Source organism: Acanthochromis polyacanthus, chromosome 1 (assembly GCF_021347895.1).
Source record: "Acanthochromis polyacanthus isolate Apoly-LR-REF ecotype Palm Island chromosome 1, KAUST_Apoly_ChrSc, whole genome shotgun sequence".
NCBI lineage: Eukaryota > Metazoa > Chordata > Actinopteri > Pomacentridae > Acanthochromis > Acanthochromis polyacanthus.
The window spans coordinates 51,250,976-51,270,611 of NC_067113.1; the positions used below are offsets into that span (position 1 = coordinate 51,250,976).

Here is a 19,636-nt window from a genome sequence, read left to right on the forward strand (position 1 = left end):
ATGGAGATGGCGAAAGTAAAGAAATATAAAAGAAACCGTGTGATTCAGAGAGGCACAAGTTGTATAGCTGTGTTGTATAGCTGTGTGGACAACTGAGAAAAACATACAGACTATGAAAGAGAGCATGCCCTTGTATCCAGCCTATCTGTGTGATATACTGCTGTGTGGCCAAACTGTGCGTCTGCGCCTGTGACAGGCTAATATCCAATATCATTCATGGCTCATCACACACTCCCACTGACTCACACACTCATGCATATACACACACATAGAGCAGGGACACAATGTGTAGTAAGTGACAGGAAGGGTAAAATGACAGCAAGGAGACTGAAGGAACATGAGAAACTAGATTAATTTTATCACCCTCTTTTTCCTACTTCTTTCCTCCTCCCTCACCCGTGTCCATGTCTCTTTAAAAGGATGAGATGTACCTTATGTTAATAGGGGGCAGCTGATTTCCTAAGATATATATTTGACAAATAGATTCCACACTTGACCTTTTTTTCCCCTTTTGTGATTCCAAACCTTATCCCCTGTTACACAAAAGGTATCAAATGCTCCAGCAATTGAGTATAATACAATTGTATCACTCTGCATACATGTAATCGAATTAAGGTAACCAGAGCTAAAATAAACCATTCCAGAGGAGACTCTAAAATGCTTCTAAATTGCATCAGCTGAAGATAGCTTAGAAAAGAGAGATTTAAAAAAAACAAACTCTATTACAAATGACTGCATTTGTTGCGGTACAAATTTTGCAATTGAATTTTCTTATTTCATGTCATCCTATTATCAGACTTTCATTGCTCTTTCATTGTTGTTGTTTTTTTTTACTTTTCTTTTCTCTGTGTCTCTAACCAATAGTTTCAATTGTGAACCATTTATAAGTGGTAGATGTAGAGATGCAGCCATAGACTGTACATAAAATGGATGTAGCTGCCATGATGTCACAGTTGGTTTGTGCATTATTTGTTATACGGTTGTCGCCATCTTCCTCTTTGAGACATGATGATCAAAGGGTGGATCTGAAACACAACTCAGGGAAAGTTATATAATAACTAATTGTTAATCACAAGGTAGCCCTAACTTAAGAAACCAAGCTTTATTTTTTTCTAAAAGGGACCATAAGACACAAAATGAATATTATGTTGTTTTGATGGAGACTTAAACTCGTGACTGCCACTATGTTTATAAGAAAAATGTTTACTGAGGTAACAAATCAAGGAAGAACTACGGTCCTTTTCTCCTAGACCTCTGTACAGTTGGACTTAACAAAGGAGTTGGCCTGTTCTGTACTGGCTCACTCTTTAGACATAGAGGCTACATGTAAATTTGATTTGAAGTCTTTGAGTGTAGCCAGAAATTGTGAACCTTGCGCACACTTCTAACCCACCCATCTGAGACTTTCTTGTCCTTATTTTGTCATTAATCATCACATTTTTAATTGAAATATTGGTATCTGATAGATTCACGTTGCAGACACGCTCAAAATTGCACATGAAGATGCTTTTGATTGGTTCTGCTCACAAGAATAGCAAAACAAGTATTTTTACTCTCAAGGGCCTCCACTTCAGCATGTTCACCCCCGGTAAAACATCCGAGGATAAAGTGTGTCGAGTGGCAGTCCAAATGCATTATCAGACAAGTCAAGTCAGAGCTGCCTTACTTAGGACTTTTAAGTTACAGCGAGGATAAAGTGATGAATATGGTAAAAAGGTAGAAGCATAACCACACATGAACACACACACACACACACACACTCACAGGTCTGCAATGCCAGCATTAGCGTTATGATATCATGCTTTTATACACACACACTGGGAAACAGAAAAGTCGGAGTATTCGCAAACATCTATTGACGTGCACATACATTCCAAAATCAGTGCACAGGCCCACAGTAATGTGCATGCAGACTGACACACACACACGCATGCACGCTGTTTTCTGCTGTAGCATTAGCTGAATCGGTGAAAGCCCAGACCAGCTGAGCGTTTTATCGCAAACACCCTCGTCAGCATCAAACTCTGCACTCGACCACAACAAGAGTCAGAAAAATCATGTCCAAACTGCATCAAAGTGATCACCACAGGATGACAGTGCGCTGAATCTTTTTGCTGGTCTTACTGTTTGAACAAACTTTGATACCGAGGTCAATGCAAGGGCTGAGATGCACAACAAATGGAAGAAAAATAATGAAACAGATAAAAATCACAAGCTTTTTTGCCTGTCACCTCTTCCCATGTTTACTCTCTTGTTCTGTACCCCCATTGTTTATTCCTTATTCCTCTATTATTTTATGCACTCACTTTACTTTTCTCACTTCTCCTTTACTTGTCCTCTCGTTCACTGTCTCTTCCACTTTGTTCACACGCTGGATGAATCCCTTAATTGTGATGTTGGCAAATACATCCACTCACTTTCAAACGCGCACACACAGAAAGCGAGGTATCCCCTAATTATGCTGCACGGACTGGAGAATGTGGGAGTTGAATTTCTGTGTGGTCTGAGATAGCGAGTTATGTATGAGGAGGGCATGTGTGTCTGTGTGTCTTTCATGTGGTTAATTATGGCCATGTCTGCACAGGGCCACAAGCCACATCCACTGTGTTCCCCACTGAGCTGAAAGGGAAAGTGTAGGTGGTGCATGGGTGCTTTGTTTTGTGCTTGATCTGAAAAATCCATACAGCATGCACAAACACCTCAAAACAGAACATACTGTCGCTCTCGGTCGCTGTCATGAGTGGATATTTTACCGCTATTTGATGAGGAATGAGCAGAGGAAGATGGCAGGATGTTGGAAAGGAGGAAACAGTTAAATATTATATAGCTGTGTTTGTGTTTATATAGTAAAACCTTGCCTTTGCGGATGCACTTTGCAATACATTCTGCAGGGGAGACAAGAAACATGCCTGGTATGCACAGAACACAGTTGGTGGACTCCTACAGCATCAGTAAGATGTGGAGTATACATAATGCGCAAGGCAAGAGATGCTATCACAAGCTATGTTTAGTGTGAAATCATAACAGGATGATGCCGTGGTGCTGGGGAATAAATGAGCATAGCCAGTCGCAGCAGCAGCAGCATGAATGATCAGAGCAGAGTGAGAGAGCGAGCGAGCTTGTCAGATTATATAAACTGAGTCAGCTGATACTGATCAGCTGAGGGCGTGTGCAACTTCAGTGCTCTGCCGAAACTAGTGCGATGCTCTGCAGGTTCACTCATCCCTGCCTCCTCTCGCTGTTTCCTCCAACACTTGGTCACGTCTTGTGATCATATCATGGAGCTCTTTCGAACTCCCGTCTGTCTCTTACATGGTTGCCACATCCTCCTCTAATTGTGAATGTGTTGGTGATATTGAATTCCCTACTTCTGGGGACAAAATGGCCTTATATTAAGAGACAGGTAAAGAAGCATTTTGGAGTTTTAGGGTTAAGTTGCAGCAATAAATTAAAAGAATATGGTTAGAATTTGCACAACACAAGGTATGCAGTACATTAAAGTACAAGGCATACAGTTGATGAATTGATTAAACGTCATGGTTGCCACATACTCGTTTAATTGTGGAAATGTTTGTGATATTGAATTCCTTACTTCTTGGGACAAAATGGCCTTATTTTAAAAGACACATTATAAAGAAAAGAAAAAAAACAATGACATAACACAAGGCATAGAGTAAATTTCCGAGAACATTTGGGATATTACTTAAGTAGCACATTCTGAAATAATTACACACCCAGCTCACAGACATGTACTGTATAATCACTATCAGTGTCTCTCTTTCCCCCTCACACTCTTACCTGCAGCCTGTCCATGTCTTTTTTTGTACGCGCTTTTTTGTGTGTCATATTTCCACTCTCCTTTCCATTACAGCTGTCCCTCAGAGCTACAGGCTACCAGCTTTCTTTCCTCTTCCTACAGTCTGTGTAATTTGATGTCCATATCTATGCAAATATCAGAAATGTTTCAGATTAAATTTGCCAGGCTTTCACTGAGAACCTCTTTCTTTTTTTTTGTAATTGGTTACACTATGTCCAAAACCAGACAAGTTGCTGTATGTCACCTTGAACATTCATTTAGATCACCTACATATTATCTATGTGGTTGAACTTTCATGTGAAGGACTTTCAGTGGCTGTAGTATATTTGACTGAAAACTAACACTTACAAATATGTGTAAAAACGCTAGTCACACAGTATACGATGAAGGGAAAGCAAGTCAAAGACAGGGAGTGAGGAAAAGGGTTTCTCTCTGTTCGATTGAAAAAGTGGTGGAGGTTGTATTTCACAGTCAGAGAAAAGAAGAGACAGAAAGACAGTTCAGAGGTTGAAAGGAGACAAGGTGAGGACAGATCTGCTGAGGTTTCATTAGCAAAGGAAGAAAGAGGAAAATGAATTGTGTTCTTCTCCATCCTGATTAATAACCCTGTTAGCCTTTTTAACAGTCCTCCTCAGCCTTTTCCCTCTATCTCTCCAGTCCTGCTCCTTCTCTTTTTGACCTGTCAGCTAAAATGTGCTTTAATCAAATCAAATATGCTAAATACCTACAAAAGATGAGCTGGTAACCACCCCCCCACTCTTATCTTAATTACTTTCTATTTCACTTTTCACTTTCTTGAAGTTTTAGTTTGTCTTTTTATAGCTTGTGGGTCGCAGTTTCAACAGTGCTACTATGGTAACAGCAGGGGAGTGGGTGTTAGCAGCTAATCCTGTTTGGGTGTCATGGTGACATTGCTATGGCACCCAGTAGAGAGAGCTACACAAGCTTTCTTCTCTTTAGCCATATTTCATCAGGAAGGATTTGGGAGGTCAAAGGGCTGCTTTCAGACAAGTCAAAGTTTACAAATGATGTGGGAAATTGGAAAAATTTGAAAAGATCTGGTAATCTAAAAAACGTCTATGAATCTAACCCGTGGAACGCTGTCGCCCAACTGGAGTTTCATGCAGTTCTACAGAGGTTTTTAACATTTTTTACCTTAGGGTTTTCATTTTCCAACTTTACTGTTTTGGTTCAGAAGTCGTTTTCATTTCCTTTCAGCAAACTATGCTGATAAATCCAACCTATCACCAAACAGGAGACAAAGTCAGCAACAACTGGTGACCATAATGGAGGAATTTGAAAGTAAAAAGAAAGTTATTTCTTCCTGAGTTGGAGGAGACCAAAACAAGACTAAAACTCAAGCGAATATTGGACTTTTGGACTGTATTAGATTGTATTTTTGACATGGCTAGAAGCATGACCCAATTAAGTGACCCAATTAAATGAATTCTAGGCTCTTGCTTTGGCAAATCAGACATAGTCCAGTCCAGCTAATTTGCTGTTACACAAGACACCTGTTTCAAAATTCACATTCTAGTCCACAGAAAGACCCTGTAATTAAACCATGTGTTGTTTACCGAGGGGAATTGTTATTGATTCCAGCCGCCATTAGAAATAATTGACGTATCAGTTACAGTGCTCTTAAATCTATGGATTCGCACCTCGCTATTATTTTCTCGCTGACACACACACACAAACACACGTTCGATGTCGTCCTGTTGTATCTCCGTTTCTCCATTTTCACTGTGTTGTGCTCTGGTCTCGCTCGACTGGACATTAACCAGGGGAGGAATGATGGAGCAATGCTTAACAAACACCCGCACATGCATCCACAGACGAGGCTTTCGCGGCGCTCTGCGGGGAGATAGAGTGGTGTGTTTGGTTCTGATAGGAGGAATTCAACACGGGCAGAGAGCAAGAGAGACTGACAGAGGGAAAGAGAGAGCGAAAGGGAAGGAGAGAAGGAGAGAGAAACTGAGGGTTTTCTTTTATTTGTCGTCCCAGAGAAACCTGCTCTCTACAAGCAGGACATGGAAGTAATTCTGTTTCACAAGTAGTGAATCAATATTTCATGGTAAATCCAGTGCAAATCAGTGCTGCTGTATTTCTAATGGTTTGCCCACGCCACAGCTGGTATCGGATACTGGTCTTTTTTATTTATCGCAATAATTTAAGCTCCCCTCTTCCTTTGTGGCATCATGCGTTGTCTTCTTAGAGATGCTGGTGTGTTCCGTCGATTCAAGACTCGCCCTGGTCCTCACCATCAAGGGGCAAGCCTCGTAGCATCACAGCCATCTACTTGTTAAGGTATGAAAAGGGAAGGAAAGAAAGATGACCAAGCTATCTCTTTAAAAATCAATTAGGCTGCTTGTAGAAGAGTGGTGTGACTACAGCCAAGTGGGAACCATTTTCAGTTTTTTTTTTCTGCTTTCTTTTTCCATTTCAAACGAAGTGCATAATAGCTTCATCTGAAATCTTCTTCCATTACCTACCTGTCCCCTTCTTTTACTCAGTATCCTATTTATTTATGTATATTTTCTCACATGCGAAACACTTTCTTTATGCAGCTGATATGTCTGCATTAAACAGAAAAAGTCTTTGTTTTGTAGTTGTTCGATCGGTTGTCAGGACGCGATATACTTTTCTCATTGCAAATGCATTAATAGATTCGTTGTTTTCCATCCAGATCCAACTTGCATTTCAACGTGAGCAGCGTTGAAATGCAGTGGGGCTCAGGCACATGCACATCTGTGGACACACACACACACACACACACACACACACACACTCATGCAATGTTTGATCTCAGTAGGAAAAGGCCTAGAAGTAAAATCCAGTCCTCGCTCACATGTAGCACGCATCCCGCATTGTCACCGTGTGAGTGTGTGGTTTGGGTGTTCCCGCACTGCAGTCATTGTGACCAATGGGTTTGGTTTGAGTCACTTTTCCACTTAGGATCTCGTGTTGTAGGTGTGACACTTGTAAATTAGTTTTAATACGTTTAATGCTTTGTTTACTGGCCCCTGATGTTGATCTTGGAGTACGTGTTTGCACTGCATATATAAATAACAGCTATCATGTGTTGCATCCATCCTGTAGTTCAGCCTCAGTGCAGAAGAATCTGTGAAACACAAACACAAGCTTTGTCTATGTTTTTGTTCTTATTATACAAATTCTTATATATTTTAAGACTTTTTTATTTTCTGAAATTGGAATTTGAGACTGTGGCTGTAGGTACAGTAGAGCCTTTTCATATAATTCAGGTTTAATGTGGGAAAAATAATCTACAAATACACAAATGATATCTATTAAAGCCTTATGTTTTCTTAGATGGAAGACATGGAATTCTAGGTATGCTATAATTGGAATTTCTTGACTGTCATTCGGCTTCCCATTGCGTACAGAGTCTCAATCGTTTTTTCTGATTGGTTGTTTCCGTTGATGGCAGTATCACAATGACACCAGCATTGGTCTCTTTGTTTATTTGTTTCAACGATTTGTCTGTTTCTCCAGCCCTTCATTCAGCCCACTCTTCCTGCATCTCCCTGCTATGCAGACAGGATAATTGATTGAGAGCACAGAGAGAGACATAAGAAGATTGGAGGAGGGAAAAACAAATGGACAAAAAAGGAGAAGAAAAACATAGTGAGCAAAGGGAGAGGTGTATAGGGACAGAAAATGGGGATCTACTGTAAGAAGAGGAGGGAAGGACAACAGAGGAAAGAATGCGCTAACGAGCACAACTTTACTCATGTGAGAGGATACAAGAAATGTTTGGGATGACAAGGAAAGTAATGGAGAGGAAAGAAATTACACCATTTTGAAAATCTCTTTAATTTACCTACATATGGAAATAATTACTTGTTTACACATGACACCATGTATATCCTCTGTCATATTGTTTCGCACATACGCATATCAGCAGCGATTATTTTTAGTAAACAGTAATTTTGACTATATAGCAATGTCAGAAATGAGTGTAAAATACTGTGCAGTCTTTCATTCCAAATAGTTTCAGTTTCCTAGCCCGTGGTTCATTTTCTTAACACTGAAAGAACTGCATTCCTACAGATGACTGAACCAAAGTGGCATTGTCATATTTCAAGTGAAACTCCAGCAGGACAACATTTGTAAGCAACTGATGAATAATGTCAGTTTTAATACAGCGTATCAATTTGCTGCTGTATGTTCTTGTCATTCTATAAGACCTTTCAGTCTGTCTGTCTTCCTTGCAAGTCACAACGGCACGATCAACTCAAGAGGCATATTAAATGACTCACATGAACACACACACACTCCGTACTGTGAGTCATGCAATGAGTTACATAGTATAGTAATCTATCTTGCCCTGTCAGTTTAGCCAGCAGCTACTCTGATCTTAATGCACTGCAGTGATCTGTGTGCTTGCGTGTCACTTCACTTTGTCTTCATTTGTATCTTTGCATGTGGGACCCTGCATGTACAAAGTTGAGTGTGTGTCCATGTGTGTGTCTGCAGATGAATTCTGAATTCAGGACTATCACAGTGTGCGTGTGCGTGAGTGTGTGTGTGTGCGGCATCTGTCTCCTTGCGTGGTGAGGCAGGAGGCAGTAGAAGTCGTGATAAGTCAGCCTGCACGCACACACACACATATATATATACACACAACAACATGCAGAGCTGGAGAGGGTACATTTTACAATTGATAAGGAAAAGATGAAAAGAGCATGCAAGAATGGATGGATGAGTGAAAACTCTTTCTTTCTTTCTTTCTTTCTTTTTCTTTCTTTCTCTCTTTCTTTCTTTCTCTCTTTCTCTCTTTCTTTCTCTCATATACTGCTTTCGTTTTCTTTCCACCATCTCCTGCTTTTCTTTCCCTCCTTCTCCACTCTCCAGGGTACCAGTAACCTCCCATCAGACATCAGCTAGTGTACACACATCCACACGCTTGTGCACACACGCTCTAAAACACATGCACGCACACACACACACACACACACACTGGCTGTCTATATTAGATGATTTATGCTCCCGTGTTCCTTTATTTTTAGACCAATTACTCTGTTTCTTTTTCTCCTCTGTCTAGATCTTTTTTGCTCTCTTTTTTCAATTCCCTCTTCTCTTTTTCGCCGTCTTCTAAATATTGTCTCCTGTTTTCCACACTTCAGACTCTGTTTGCAGACTATTTTCGATGTTTGTTTTACCATCCTCCCCCAGTCAAACACATACAGGTCAGCTTGACTTTTACTCAGCACTGTCACCTTTACAGATGCAAGCCTCAGTTTGCTTGTATGTTTGGGGTTTTGGAGTCAGTGGTGGTCTATCCATGGTCTTTCCCAACTTTCCTCCGAGTACACGCTGGGATAGACTTCAGGCCTTGTAACCCAGAGTAGGAGAAACAGCTGAATAAATTGAATGAGTTAATAAATAATTCAGTTTGTAAAAGCCAAATAGTAGACTGGCTAGTGTCTGTTTTCTCATAGACATGTCAGCTGGGACTGTGTTTATTGACAGGGTTTAGCCTCCATGTGAAAGTGAGATAAATTGATAAAGGAAGAAAGATCTAACGTGACATTTACTGTGTGAGGCAAAGACAGACTGAGATAGATGATGTGACATGCTACCTCCTGTGACTACAGGTAGTTAGCATTTAAGAGTCGTGAAATGTCTTGACCCGCGCCAACATTTGTCTTTAAATCCTGACCCATCAAGCCGATCACTGCACATTTAGTCATGTCTTTTCTAAAAGTTGCCCTTGAAACTTACACAAAAGCTAAAGCTGAGAGCAATTATCAGATTCATGGATCAGCCTGAGAGGACATGTCATCTGTATTCACAAAAATTGTTATGGAAAGACAAATGTGAGTCATTTTTATCACATTAGACACAAGACTCACGCTAGTTGATGATCAAGAGCCACAGACAGATTGTGTGTCAAGACTTTTGTCACATGCACGCAAATAGACTCTCCATTTGTCTTTCTTGCTTGCTTGCTATGCTCATCTAGTAGCTACAGTGCCAGTTGCCTGGAAACAGGAGTTTTTGTCTTTCTGTAAACTTTGATATTCAGAATGCTGCAGGAAACAAAATAGGATTTAATATGGGTCCACATAAATGCAGAAAATTTTGAAAACACGGTTTGTTTCATTTTCCGTAGACAAAAATCCAGCTGCTACATTACGGTAAGCTGTGTGGCATGAAGACATGTGGATGTGTTGGTTGCCAGAGTGCAAACCGTGGCTGTGTGTGTGGCGTACGTGCATGTGTGCAGTTGAAGGTGATCTTTCAAGGCTCAGAAGTCACTGATGACCACAAAGCAATCTTTCCACATCTCGCTGTCATGTGCACAGACACAAGTGTCGTCTTTAATCGGACGTAATCCTTGTCCAGAGGCCCACGGATTGGAAGCTTAAGTCTGGTAACATGTGTTCTAGTATGTTAATAGCATGTTTCCAACGTGTTAGATCTGTTTCATTTCAGCAATGTCATTCAAAGAGACTCTCAAGTGGTGTGAGATAAGGCAGACAGCTATATTTTGCAGAAGTTATCTGCTGTTTGCTATACTGCCTACACTACCTGTAGCTAAAGACTGGATATCTTACATGTATAATTACATATGTAGACCTCTCTATGTCTGGTTTGCCTACCTTTTTGTCATCCTTTACTTATAAAGCATTCATGCTCTCTTAAATGTAGCCTGCCATTCAGCCAAAAAGTCCCTGAATCTTTATGTTTCTCTTGGTCACAGCTGAGTCATTAATTGCACCACATTCAAAATTTATTTCTGGCAATATTTCAATTGAGACACATAGAATAATAGGTTTTGATGAAATGCCACAATTTTAAGCTTAGATTTAGTTAATTTTCCTGACAGACAAATAATGTCATAGATCACTAGTTCAAAGACCATCCAAAAAGCAGAACATCTGACCATTCTTTCTGTTTTCAATTGAATATTTTCATTTTCTGGCTGGTAAATGATGATGTTTTGGTGATTGCTTTAGAGATAATCATCTTTTTATGCCCATGGGTTCAGAGAGAGTTAACTTTCTGGCATAAGTTAGGTAGAGTAATAGTTGAGCTTTTTATTGTAGAAAACTCTAGAATATGTCAGCACAGGCCCTGTCCATATTTTTTCTTATTTATTTTTACTTTATTTAATCTTCGAGACCCATTGCACCAGGCTGTGAGAGTAAGTGAAGGAGTAGAAAATGTTTTTCCCTTTTCTACTCACAGAGCACGGCAGCTGACAACGATGATTGACAATATATCAGGTTTTACAACCCAAGGTGCTATCAAAGTTCAGCATTGCTTTAAGAGCCTTTCTCAGTACAACCTCAGTAGTACAAGTGTGTTTCCTTCTGCTGAGTGACTATGAAAAGATGATAACTGAGTGCTCTTAGTGCAGGGCAAAGGGTAGGGATGGAAAGTTTAATTTTTCTCTTTATGGCTGTTAGTTGGGGTGAACTCACTTTCTACATAACAAAAAGATTGTTAAGTAATGAGACAGTGCCAGGTGCTGTGACATTATTAATCGACAGCTGTTCCTTTGAGTGTTGTGAGCTTTGATTATAAGTCCTTTTAAAGTAGATGGCAGGAAAACACACAACAGGAACAAAAGCACGACTTAACTTCAAAATTCCAATGCAATTAAAAAGAACTCCTTGGAGTAAAATCGATGTTTTAATTATAATAAATTTATCCTTTATACCTGTTGTACATGTCACCAAAGCTGTTAAATATGCCTTTGCAGTAACTTTTCTACTTCTACTAGTAAATTTAGAGAAATAAAGATGGTACTACAGCAATGTTAAGGTTGTTAATCTGCTGCCAAACAGAGCTGCAGTGAAGACAACTATGATAACTGATTAATCAGTTTCGATAAAATTTTAGTTAAAAAAGAATCGCAGTTTTTTAAAATATAAACAGTTTCTTCTTTCTCTGGTCCTCTATGACAGTGCATACTTTACAGTGTCTATGAGTTGCTGACAAAACCTAGCTTTTGAGGATTTTGTCTTGGGCTTTGGGAAACGTTTATCAACTTTTTTTTTTTTTGGACATTTTCTAACATTCTGTGCTTTCACAACATTCACAAACCAAAGAAGTAATCACCAAATTGGGAAAATGGTTGACAGATTGTTACTTGAAGCCATACTGCCAAATTGTATGTGTTTTACAGAACAGATATTTGATTGTACTGCAGTTCTTGTATTCGAAACAGTGTGTCATTTTGTTTTTTAGATGTAAAAGCTGTGTTATTACAGACCAAAGGCATGTGCAGAATTACAGAATGACACGCTAAAGTTTCACATTAAGTTCAGTACAATCAACTGGTAGTAAGTGGCAAGTAACTGTATGACATTGATTACAGGAGAAGCACACAATTTCACACATACACAGAAGCACACACAATGGTTGTTACACACACATACACGTAGACACACAATAGGATGCTGACAGAAGAGTAGTAATTAGAACCATGTACTGTGGATATTCTTGGTACAGTACTGTCATCTGTGCGTGCATGTGTGTGTGCACATGCATGCGTGTGTGTGTGTGTGTGTGTGTGTGTGTGTGTGTGTGTGTGTGTGTGTGTGTGTGTGTGTGATAGAGAGAAAGAAAGTCTGCTGCTGCAGCCCACAGTTTCCATGGTAACGTCGAAACCCATCTTGGTCTCTATGGAAACTTCTGGTTGGCACCCACAGAGAAAGAGAGATGAGGGGAAGAAAGAGAGAGGAGGTGAAGATGTGGAAGAGAGGGATGAGAGAAACAGGAAGTGGGAGAGAGAGAAAGAAATGGGGGAGAAGGAGTTAACCATCAATGAGAAAGAAGGAAAAAGTGTCAAATGCTTGTTCACAGAACTTTATTAAGTGTCAAAGGAGTTGGATTTACCGGCAGTTAAAGCCTCACATGAGCTGCTGATTGGCTTTAGTTGGAGAAGATGTAGTTGTTGGTTCAAATCCCAAATCTGATGAAGAGATTGTATACATAACGTATTTATAAAACACACTTTATTCTTAGAGTAGTCCACATTCCTTATAGCTTTATCTTCTTTTCAGAACTGTGGTGTTTGGTTTTGATGATGATACTAAGATTGTGCACAGTGCATTTATAACTAATATTGACCCCTCTTGGAAGTTTTTCCCCCTTTTCTTGCTTTCTAAAATTGAGTCATGGTCAATTAAGTTTTAAATAATGAGACTCTTTCACGTCAAAGTGAAAACTGGTTTCTACAAAGTGATGTCAATTATTTAAAATACAAAATGTAAAATAAGTCATTTTTATAGGTCTTGCACATGAGTGTATGAATTTGATATGTTTTGTCCACATGCATGTGCTGTGAACATCTTAAATAAGCAAGTTTTGAAATAAAACTGTTACAAGAATTTACAAAAAAAGTATTCTTTTATGTCAGAGTGAAAACAGATTTCTCTAAGGTAATGATATGTAATTAAACATTGAAAGTGATGATTTTTTAAAAGTATTGTACATGATTTATCTACAAAGCGTATGGACTGGATGCTAAATCATTCTATCTGTCCGCCTTTTGTGACATATTTAATAATGGGGTTTTGAAATAAAAGTGTAATCTTTAATGCACTCCTGCTGCTGTCATGGTTGAGTTTTTTCAAGGCATTTTATTTTTCTTCTTGTGTTCTTGTTGATCTATTGAAAACTTCTTGAAAGCTACAAACATGCGTAGACACACACACAGGCTACGATGTGTCCGTGGGATCTTTCAAAAGCAGCTTAATGGCTAATCCTGTCTTGCAGCGCACACACACACACACACACACACACACACACACACACACACACACACACACACACACACACACACAGAAGGTCATTGCAAATGGAAACATTGTCCGCTGTATGGTAGAATGTCGATACCATAATCTGATTGGCCTAGTTGATGGATAGGTGGTTTGGTTGACCTATCACAGTTAACTGAATTATTGCTCCCACATACTCACCTTTCGGTCATTCCGTCTGCCTTCTTTTCTCTCTCTCTCTCTCTCTCCGTCTCCTCAGTCTGCCTCTCTTCCTTTGCGCTCCTCATCTCTCGCGCTCTCTCATCTTTTCTCTCTCATTTCTTTCCAGTCCCTAACCAAATTAGTCGTGCCCCTTATGGATTTCGCCCTTTATGGGTCTGTATGAATGGAAGGAAAAGAGGAAGGGAAGTGTGTGTGTGTGTGTGTGTGTTTGTGTGTCGGCCTAAGCTGTTCCTACCAGATGTTTTTCTTTGTTTTATTCTTCTGAGCGCCGCACTGTCTGCCTGTCAGCGGCAGATACACTGCCTGGATGTGTGTATCTGTTTGAGAGAGAGAGAGTGATAAAGAGCTTTTGAGAGGGAGGATATGTGTGTGAGATTAATTACTTCCGCGTAGACTACTAATACTCACAGTGTGGTGGAGGGTCTGCAGTACAGATGATGAATATATAAAAAAAAAATGTATTCTACAGGCTGTGAAATTGATACACACACACACAGCAAAGAAGAAGAAGCCAGGTGTTTAATGTGAAAATCTTGATCTTTATCTTTAAGCTTCTTGGATACTTTTTGTGCCAATAAAGAACACTGGATGGACTTGAATTGCAATGAGAAGAGGTTGCAAGAGACAGAGAGCGAAAAACCAAACGAGTTTAAGACAGCTTTCTGAGCAGACGGTTCAGGTGCAGAATCCCCTGGCCTAAAAATCAACTTGCCTTTCAAGTTGTCTGTCTTTCAAACCGTGCAAATCCTCCGAATTAGAATTCATGTCACTTCCGCCACTCTCAAGCTGCTGGAGCATTTGTAAGTGCGGGAAAACACGTCCAAATGGTATGACAATCACATTATTAAGGACAAGAAAATTCAAAACGTGAGCTGTTTATCGATATCTAAAACGTGTAATCTGGTGTCAGCTGCGATTCTTGAGACAGGTTTGATGCGGCGGTCTGAACAATACAACTGAAATGCTGCTTAAACCCGACTTGATCAGGAAATTTACGGTGCAAATAGGACAGGGGAAACAGAGCAGTCATGTCGGAGCTGTGGTTGCATGAATGACTGATTCCCATGGACCTCGATGTGTGTGTAACTGGTCAAATGGTAGCATGATGTAGTCGCTCTCCGTGCTGAAAGCTTGTTTGTTTAGCTGGACCTGCTTTAGACAAACATCAGCCTTAACAGTAAATCTTAACACAACCGTTGTATACAAGAGCTTGTCCACTACTAACACGGGGTTTTAACTGAAGCAACATTTTAGTTGAGAAAGACTGAACATTTGAATAGAAAGTTAACAGCATATTTAAAATAATAGTATTTTAAAGTGCTTTTTTAGCAGTGGTTTGCCATTAGCTTTGACATTTTGTGTTCTTTTGTTCTTGACCAGAATACCCATGCCAATAGTAGTTTTATAGAGCTGAATGACCTCACTGTATTGTGTTCTACAATGGGCAACAATCAAATAAATAGTGCATTAAGAAATGAACAATTACTCCAGTAAACATAGGAAAATATCAAATGTTGAAATTAAATTTTTAGTTTTCATAATATCTTATTCTACAGGAGCTCATCTACATTTGTGTTTATTAACATGAATGTATTTAAAGAAGACTTCTACCAAATATGGGCATTTTTTTACAGTTCTGGTTCCATTTCATAATGTTCCGTTTCCTCATAATGCTGTTGCCAGTAATCTCTGATCATACATCAGATATGAAATGAGAAAATACATGGAGAAAAAAAATGAAGCTACAGGGAGTTATTTGTCTCTCATTTGTTTTCCTTTTTTGGCTCTGAAGACACATGTAAGACAGCCAGAATAAAAGGTTGATATTCTAATTCACAGTGCTTATTGTTAATGCACAGGTTCTGTGTGCACTACAAAAGTTTGGACACACCTTCTCATCAAATGTTTTTATTTATTTGTATTATTTTCTACATTATAGATTAATAGCACTAATAACGCTTTTTTGTTTACAACATAATTCTATATCTTGTATAGTTTTGATGTCTTCAGTATTCTTTCATAATGTACAAATTAATGAAGTAAAAACCATCACATGAGAAGGTGTGTCCACACTTTTGACTGGTAGTGTATATGCTTGTAAAAAAGACCTTTGTGACATTCTACCTAAATCTCAGGAGGCTGAATCTGTAACCTTGTGAAGCTATTTTGGCTGCCACCCTCCAGCTTCAGGTCCAGCGAATTCTTCCCAGGGATAAGGCTAAAGCCTGGAGAGACCTGACTGGCCTTCTGTCCTAAACCTCCTGCCCTCTGTGTGCATGTGTCCATGGGAAAACGACAGGAACAGGAGGAGGAGCAGGAACTGAGATGGATAGATGGATTGGTAGATAGAGATAAATATGCCTTTATTTTGAAAAATATACAGTACACCTCATGGGCGCAGAGAGCCAGGATGTAAAATACTTCTGAATATAGAGTGTTCTTATTTGCACAAAAGTGTTGCATGATGCCATGATTGCATTTTAGCTTTAAACTAACTAAAAAATCTGACAGATGATTAGGTGGATGATGAACTGTTTACAACTTCACAATGATCAAAAAATTATATAATCCTGTTCTCTTCAAGGGCCATTTGAGGACATTTCCCAGGACCCCCTTAGGCAGGAGGTCATCGCCATGACAACAATCTCTGAGGAATTTTGTAGTAGAAATGCTGCTTTGTGTGTCTGTGTTTGTGCGTCTATGCATGCTCAGATTCATGCGGTCCTCACATCAGACAGCAGCCTCTTTGGACAGGAAGAGAGCCACTTTGATTAAATAATCAGAATACTTTGATTGTGTACACGATTACAAGTTAGACAAATACATGCTCACACATAAATAATCAAACACACACATACACGCGCACACACACACACACACACACCAAAAGCCACACAAACAGTAACAGAGCACGTTGTTCAGCTTGATATACTCAGAGGAGAAGGCGAGTAAGCTGCCAGCACTGCAAAGACTCACAAGTTATATTCAAGGTCTTTGGTGTTGGTGTGGGAAAAATAAATTATTGTGAATGAATGTGTGTATCCTGCTAGTTAACCTTCTGTACTCTAACTTTTACTCATTTCTCACGGCAATATAAAGTTCTGCACCTCCATAGAAGCAGCACAACTCAAAGTATAAAAGACAGTTTGACACAGACAACAAAAGTTGACTTTGTTTGACTTTCTTTGATGGCTTGTTTTACAAAAACTGATAAAAGCTGGAATCAACATGTACAACATTTTTCCAAGAACCCACTGGTGTTAAGAATACCAGTTAAGAATATTACATATTATAGATGTTTTACACTAGCATTTTAAATTTGTTTCCATACCATTTGTACCTCCTATCTACTGTGGGTAAATACAGCCTGCAGTTCAACCTCAAACCTTGTGAACTTTTGTTACATGACTGCCGGTCTCACCTGAGTGACTATTGACCTTACGGTTGCACTGAGGAGTGCCAAAGTTTTTGTTGTTCTGTTTTTACAATATTTTACAGATTCTGGTTTATGCAGATGGCTCCTTAATCGCAGGTTTTACATGAAACATGTAAAATAAAGCAGTTATAATGAAACGTCATGACATTAAGTTTAGATCTGCTTTTCGGCAGAATAGCATGTCACAGATGATTTGTTCAAGGACTGGTGAACATTTGAAGTCCCGCAATTCTCTCATATTACACTGTATGAAGCTATATTGCATGAAAAGTGCAAAATAAATGAAGTCAGGCTGGATACTGTTTGATAAATTTAGTCATTTTGGCTATTTTTTTTAAAATCTGCAAGTGCATTTTGGGGTTCAGAGGGTTAGAAGTGACTTACTTTTCAAAATAATAACCATTTATATGTAAATGTAAGCACATGTGATCCCAGATCAGCAAGCTTTCCTGTAAGGCAGCTGCTCAGACGAATAAATGGATCTGTCATGTTTGTGTTTCCACAGGAACGTGTGGAGTATCTGTTCCTCATCATTTTCACGGTGGAGGCGTTCCTGAAGGTAATAGCCTACGGCCTGCTCTTCCACCCCAACGCCTACCTGAGGAACGGCTGGAATCTGCTCGACTTCATCATCGTAGTTGTAGGGTGAGTAAACGGAATCACACGGAAAAGTTTGATCAAGGAAGCGGCAAAGACAGCAAGTCTCGCGCAGCGGTGAAATCACAGTCTGTTTCAAGTGCTACCTGACACTTTAAAACACCAGCACATCATTGGCAAATTAATTATAGCACCTTGCTGTAATTACTGTCAACAAATGAAAGTATAGCCAAGACAATTGGCAGCCAGCGGTACTCACGGTGCTCTCATCTCTCAAAATTAAAGGAAGATTGCATTTCACTTTACTTCCTTTACTTTGCAGAGTAAAGACAAGACAGTTCTGATATTTTTACTCATGTATTTGTTGGGATTTGTTTTTTTCACTTTACCTTGGAAGCAAAAATTAGTCACAATCTTACACTTATTTAACATTGCAAGAAACCATAAAAGATCTGATTGCAGTAGAAGAAGAGCACACTTTTTCTAGTTTTCCAAGAATACAATTTAACGGATTTGGAAAGTCAAGCCTACTGGCATACAATGTAAACTGTGTATATGTAGCATTTAATTGAAGATAACCACACAACTACGATACAAGAAGGTTTAACAGAAGCATTGTGATGAAAAAGGCTCCTTTTAGTTTGCAATGAATCTGCGTTGAAGCTGCAGTAAACTTTGGCCTACAGTGTATTGGTGAAGCTTAAACTGATTAGCTTGTGAGATGCTGATAGCAAAGCTCTAGTCTGTTTTTTCTTTATCTGCAACTCAGCAACATAGCCCATCTGCTAAACCCCCTTTGCCTGTGTGTGCATGTGTGTGTGAGCGTACATGCATGCTCTGCCTGCCAGCTGTGCTTTGCATACACTGTTGTGTTGGGGTAATGGCACTATAGCCAGTGGACCTGACAGTTACATTAATGCTGTAAAAATGGTCTAATTGACCGTGTGTGTGTGTGTGTGTGTTTGTGTGTGTTTGGTTGAGAGGGACCACAAGAAAGCCTGAAGGAGGGCTCTGCTGATGCACCAACACACAGACACACACACTCTTGTTCATTGCCAGTCAAGTGTTCACTCAGATTAGCCATCACTAACCGAGCATGGCTGGCCTCGGCCCATAAACAGACACACGCACACACACACACACACACACACACACACACACACACACACACACACACACACACACACCATCGGCTGACAACATGGTGCCAGTGCCCCTGGCATAAACACAACCTTTACCACTCTTATGCTGTTATCTATCCTCTCTGTCTGTCTCTCTCTGTTTCTGTCTCTTTCTGTCTCCATTTGACTTGTGGCTTTTATTGTGATGCAGCATATTTTAATGTGCAATAATACTGTATTAATTCCTGCAAGCAAATTGCATTTAGCTCGCAACTTTGCCAAAAAGAGTTCAGAGGGTCAGAAAGAAGCTACAGCTCTAGAATTGGCAGGGTTCAGTGTCTTGCTCAAGGACTTCACAAGGGTTGGTGCTTGTTGTTTTGGGAGATTGAACCTGGATGACCTCCCGAGACTTCCCCAGGGTTTTACTACAGTTTCCCTTACTTAAATTGTGCAGTTTCACTTTTCTCTGTTTTAGATAGCCAAAACAAGCAACAAATTATCTATTTTCCAGTTGGCACATTACCAGCATTAAGGTTTCTCACTAGAAAAACCAGAAAGAGCCCAGGTTTATGGTTTTCTGCAAGGGATTTCTTACTGTTGTGCAAGCCATTTGTATCCAGTTTGCGAACAACACGCATGATACGAATATCACAAAGGTGCTTTAAAATTTAGAAAATACTCAAACAAG

At 39.6% G+C, this 19,636-nt stretch overlaps 1 protein-coding gene across 1 annotated transcript in view; it reads left to right on the forward strand.

The window, feature by feature from the left end:
- cacna1c (calcium channel, voltage-dependent, L type, alpha 1C subunit) overlaps positions 1–19,636 on the forward strand; it is a 214,940-nt gene that overhangs the window by 112,497 nt on the left and 82,807 nt on the right. The window contains 1 exon segment of the mRNA XM_051959252.1: positions 17,736–17,875. Coding sequence (XP_051815212.1) covers positions 17,736–17,875 — 140 coding nt within the window.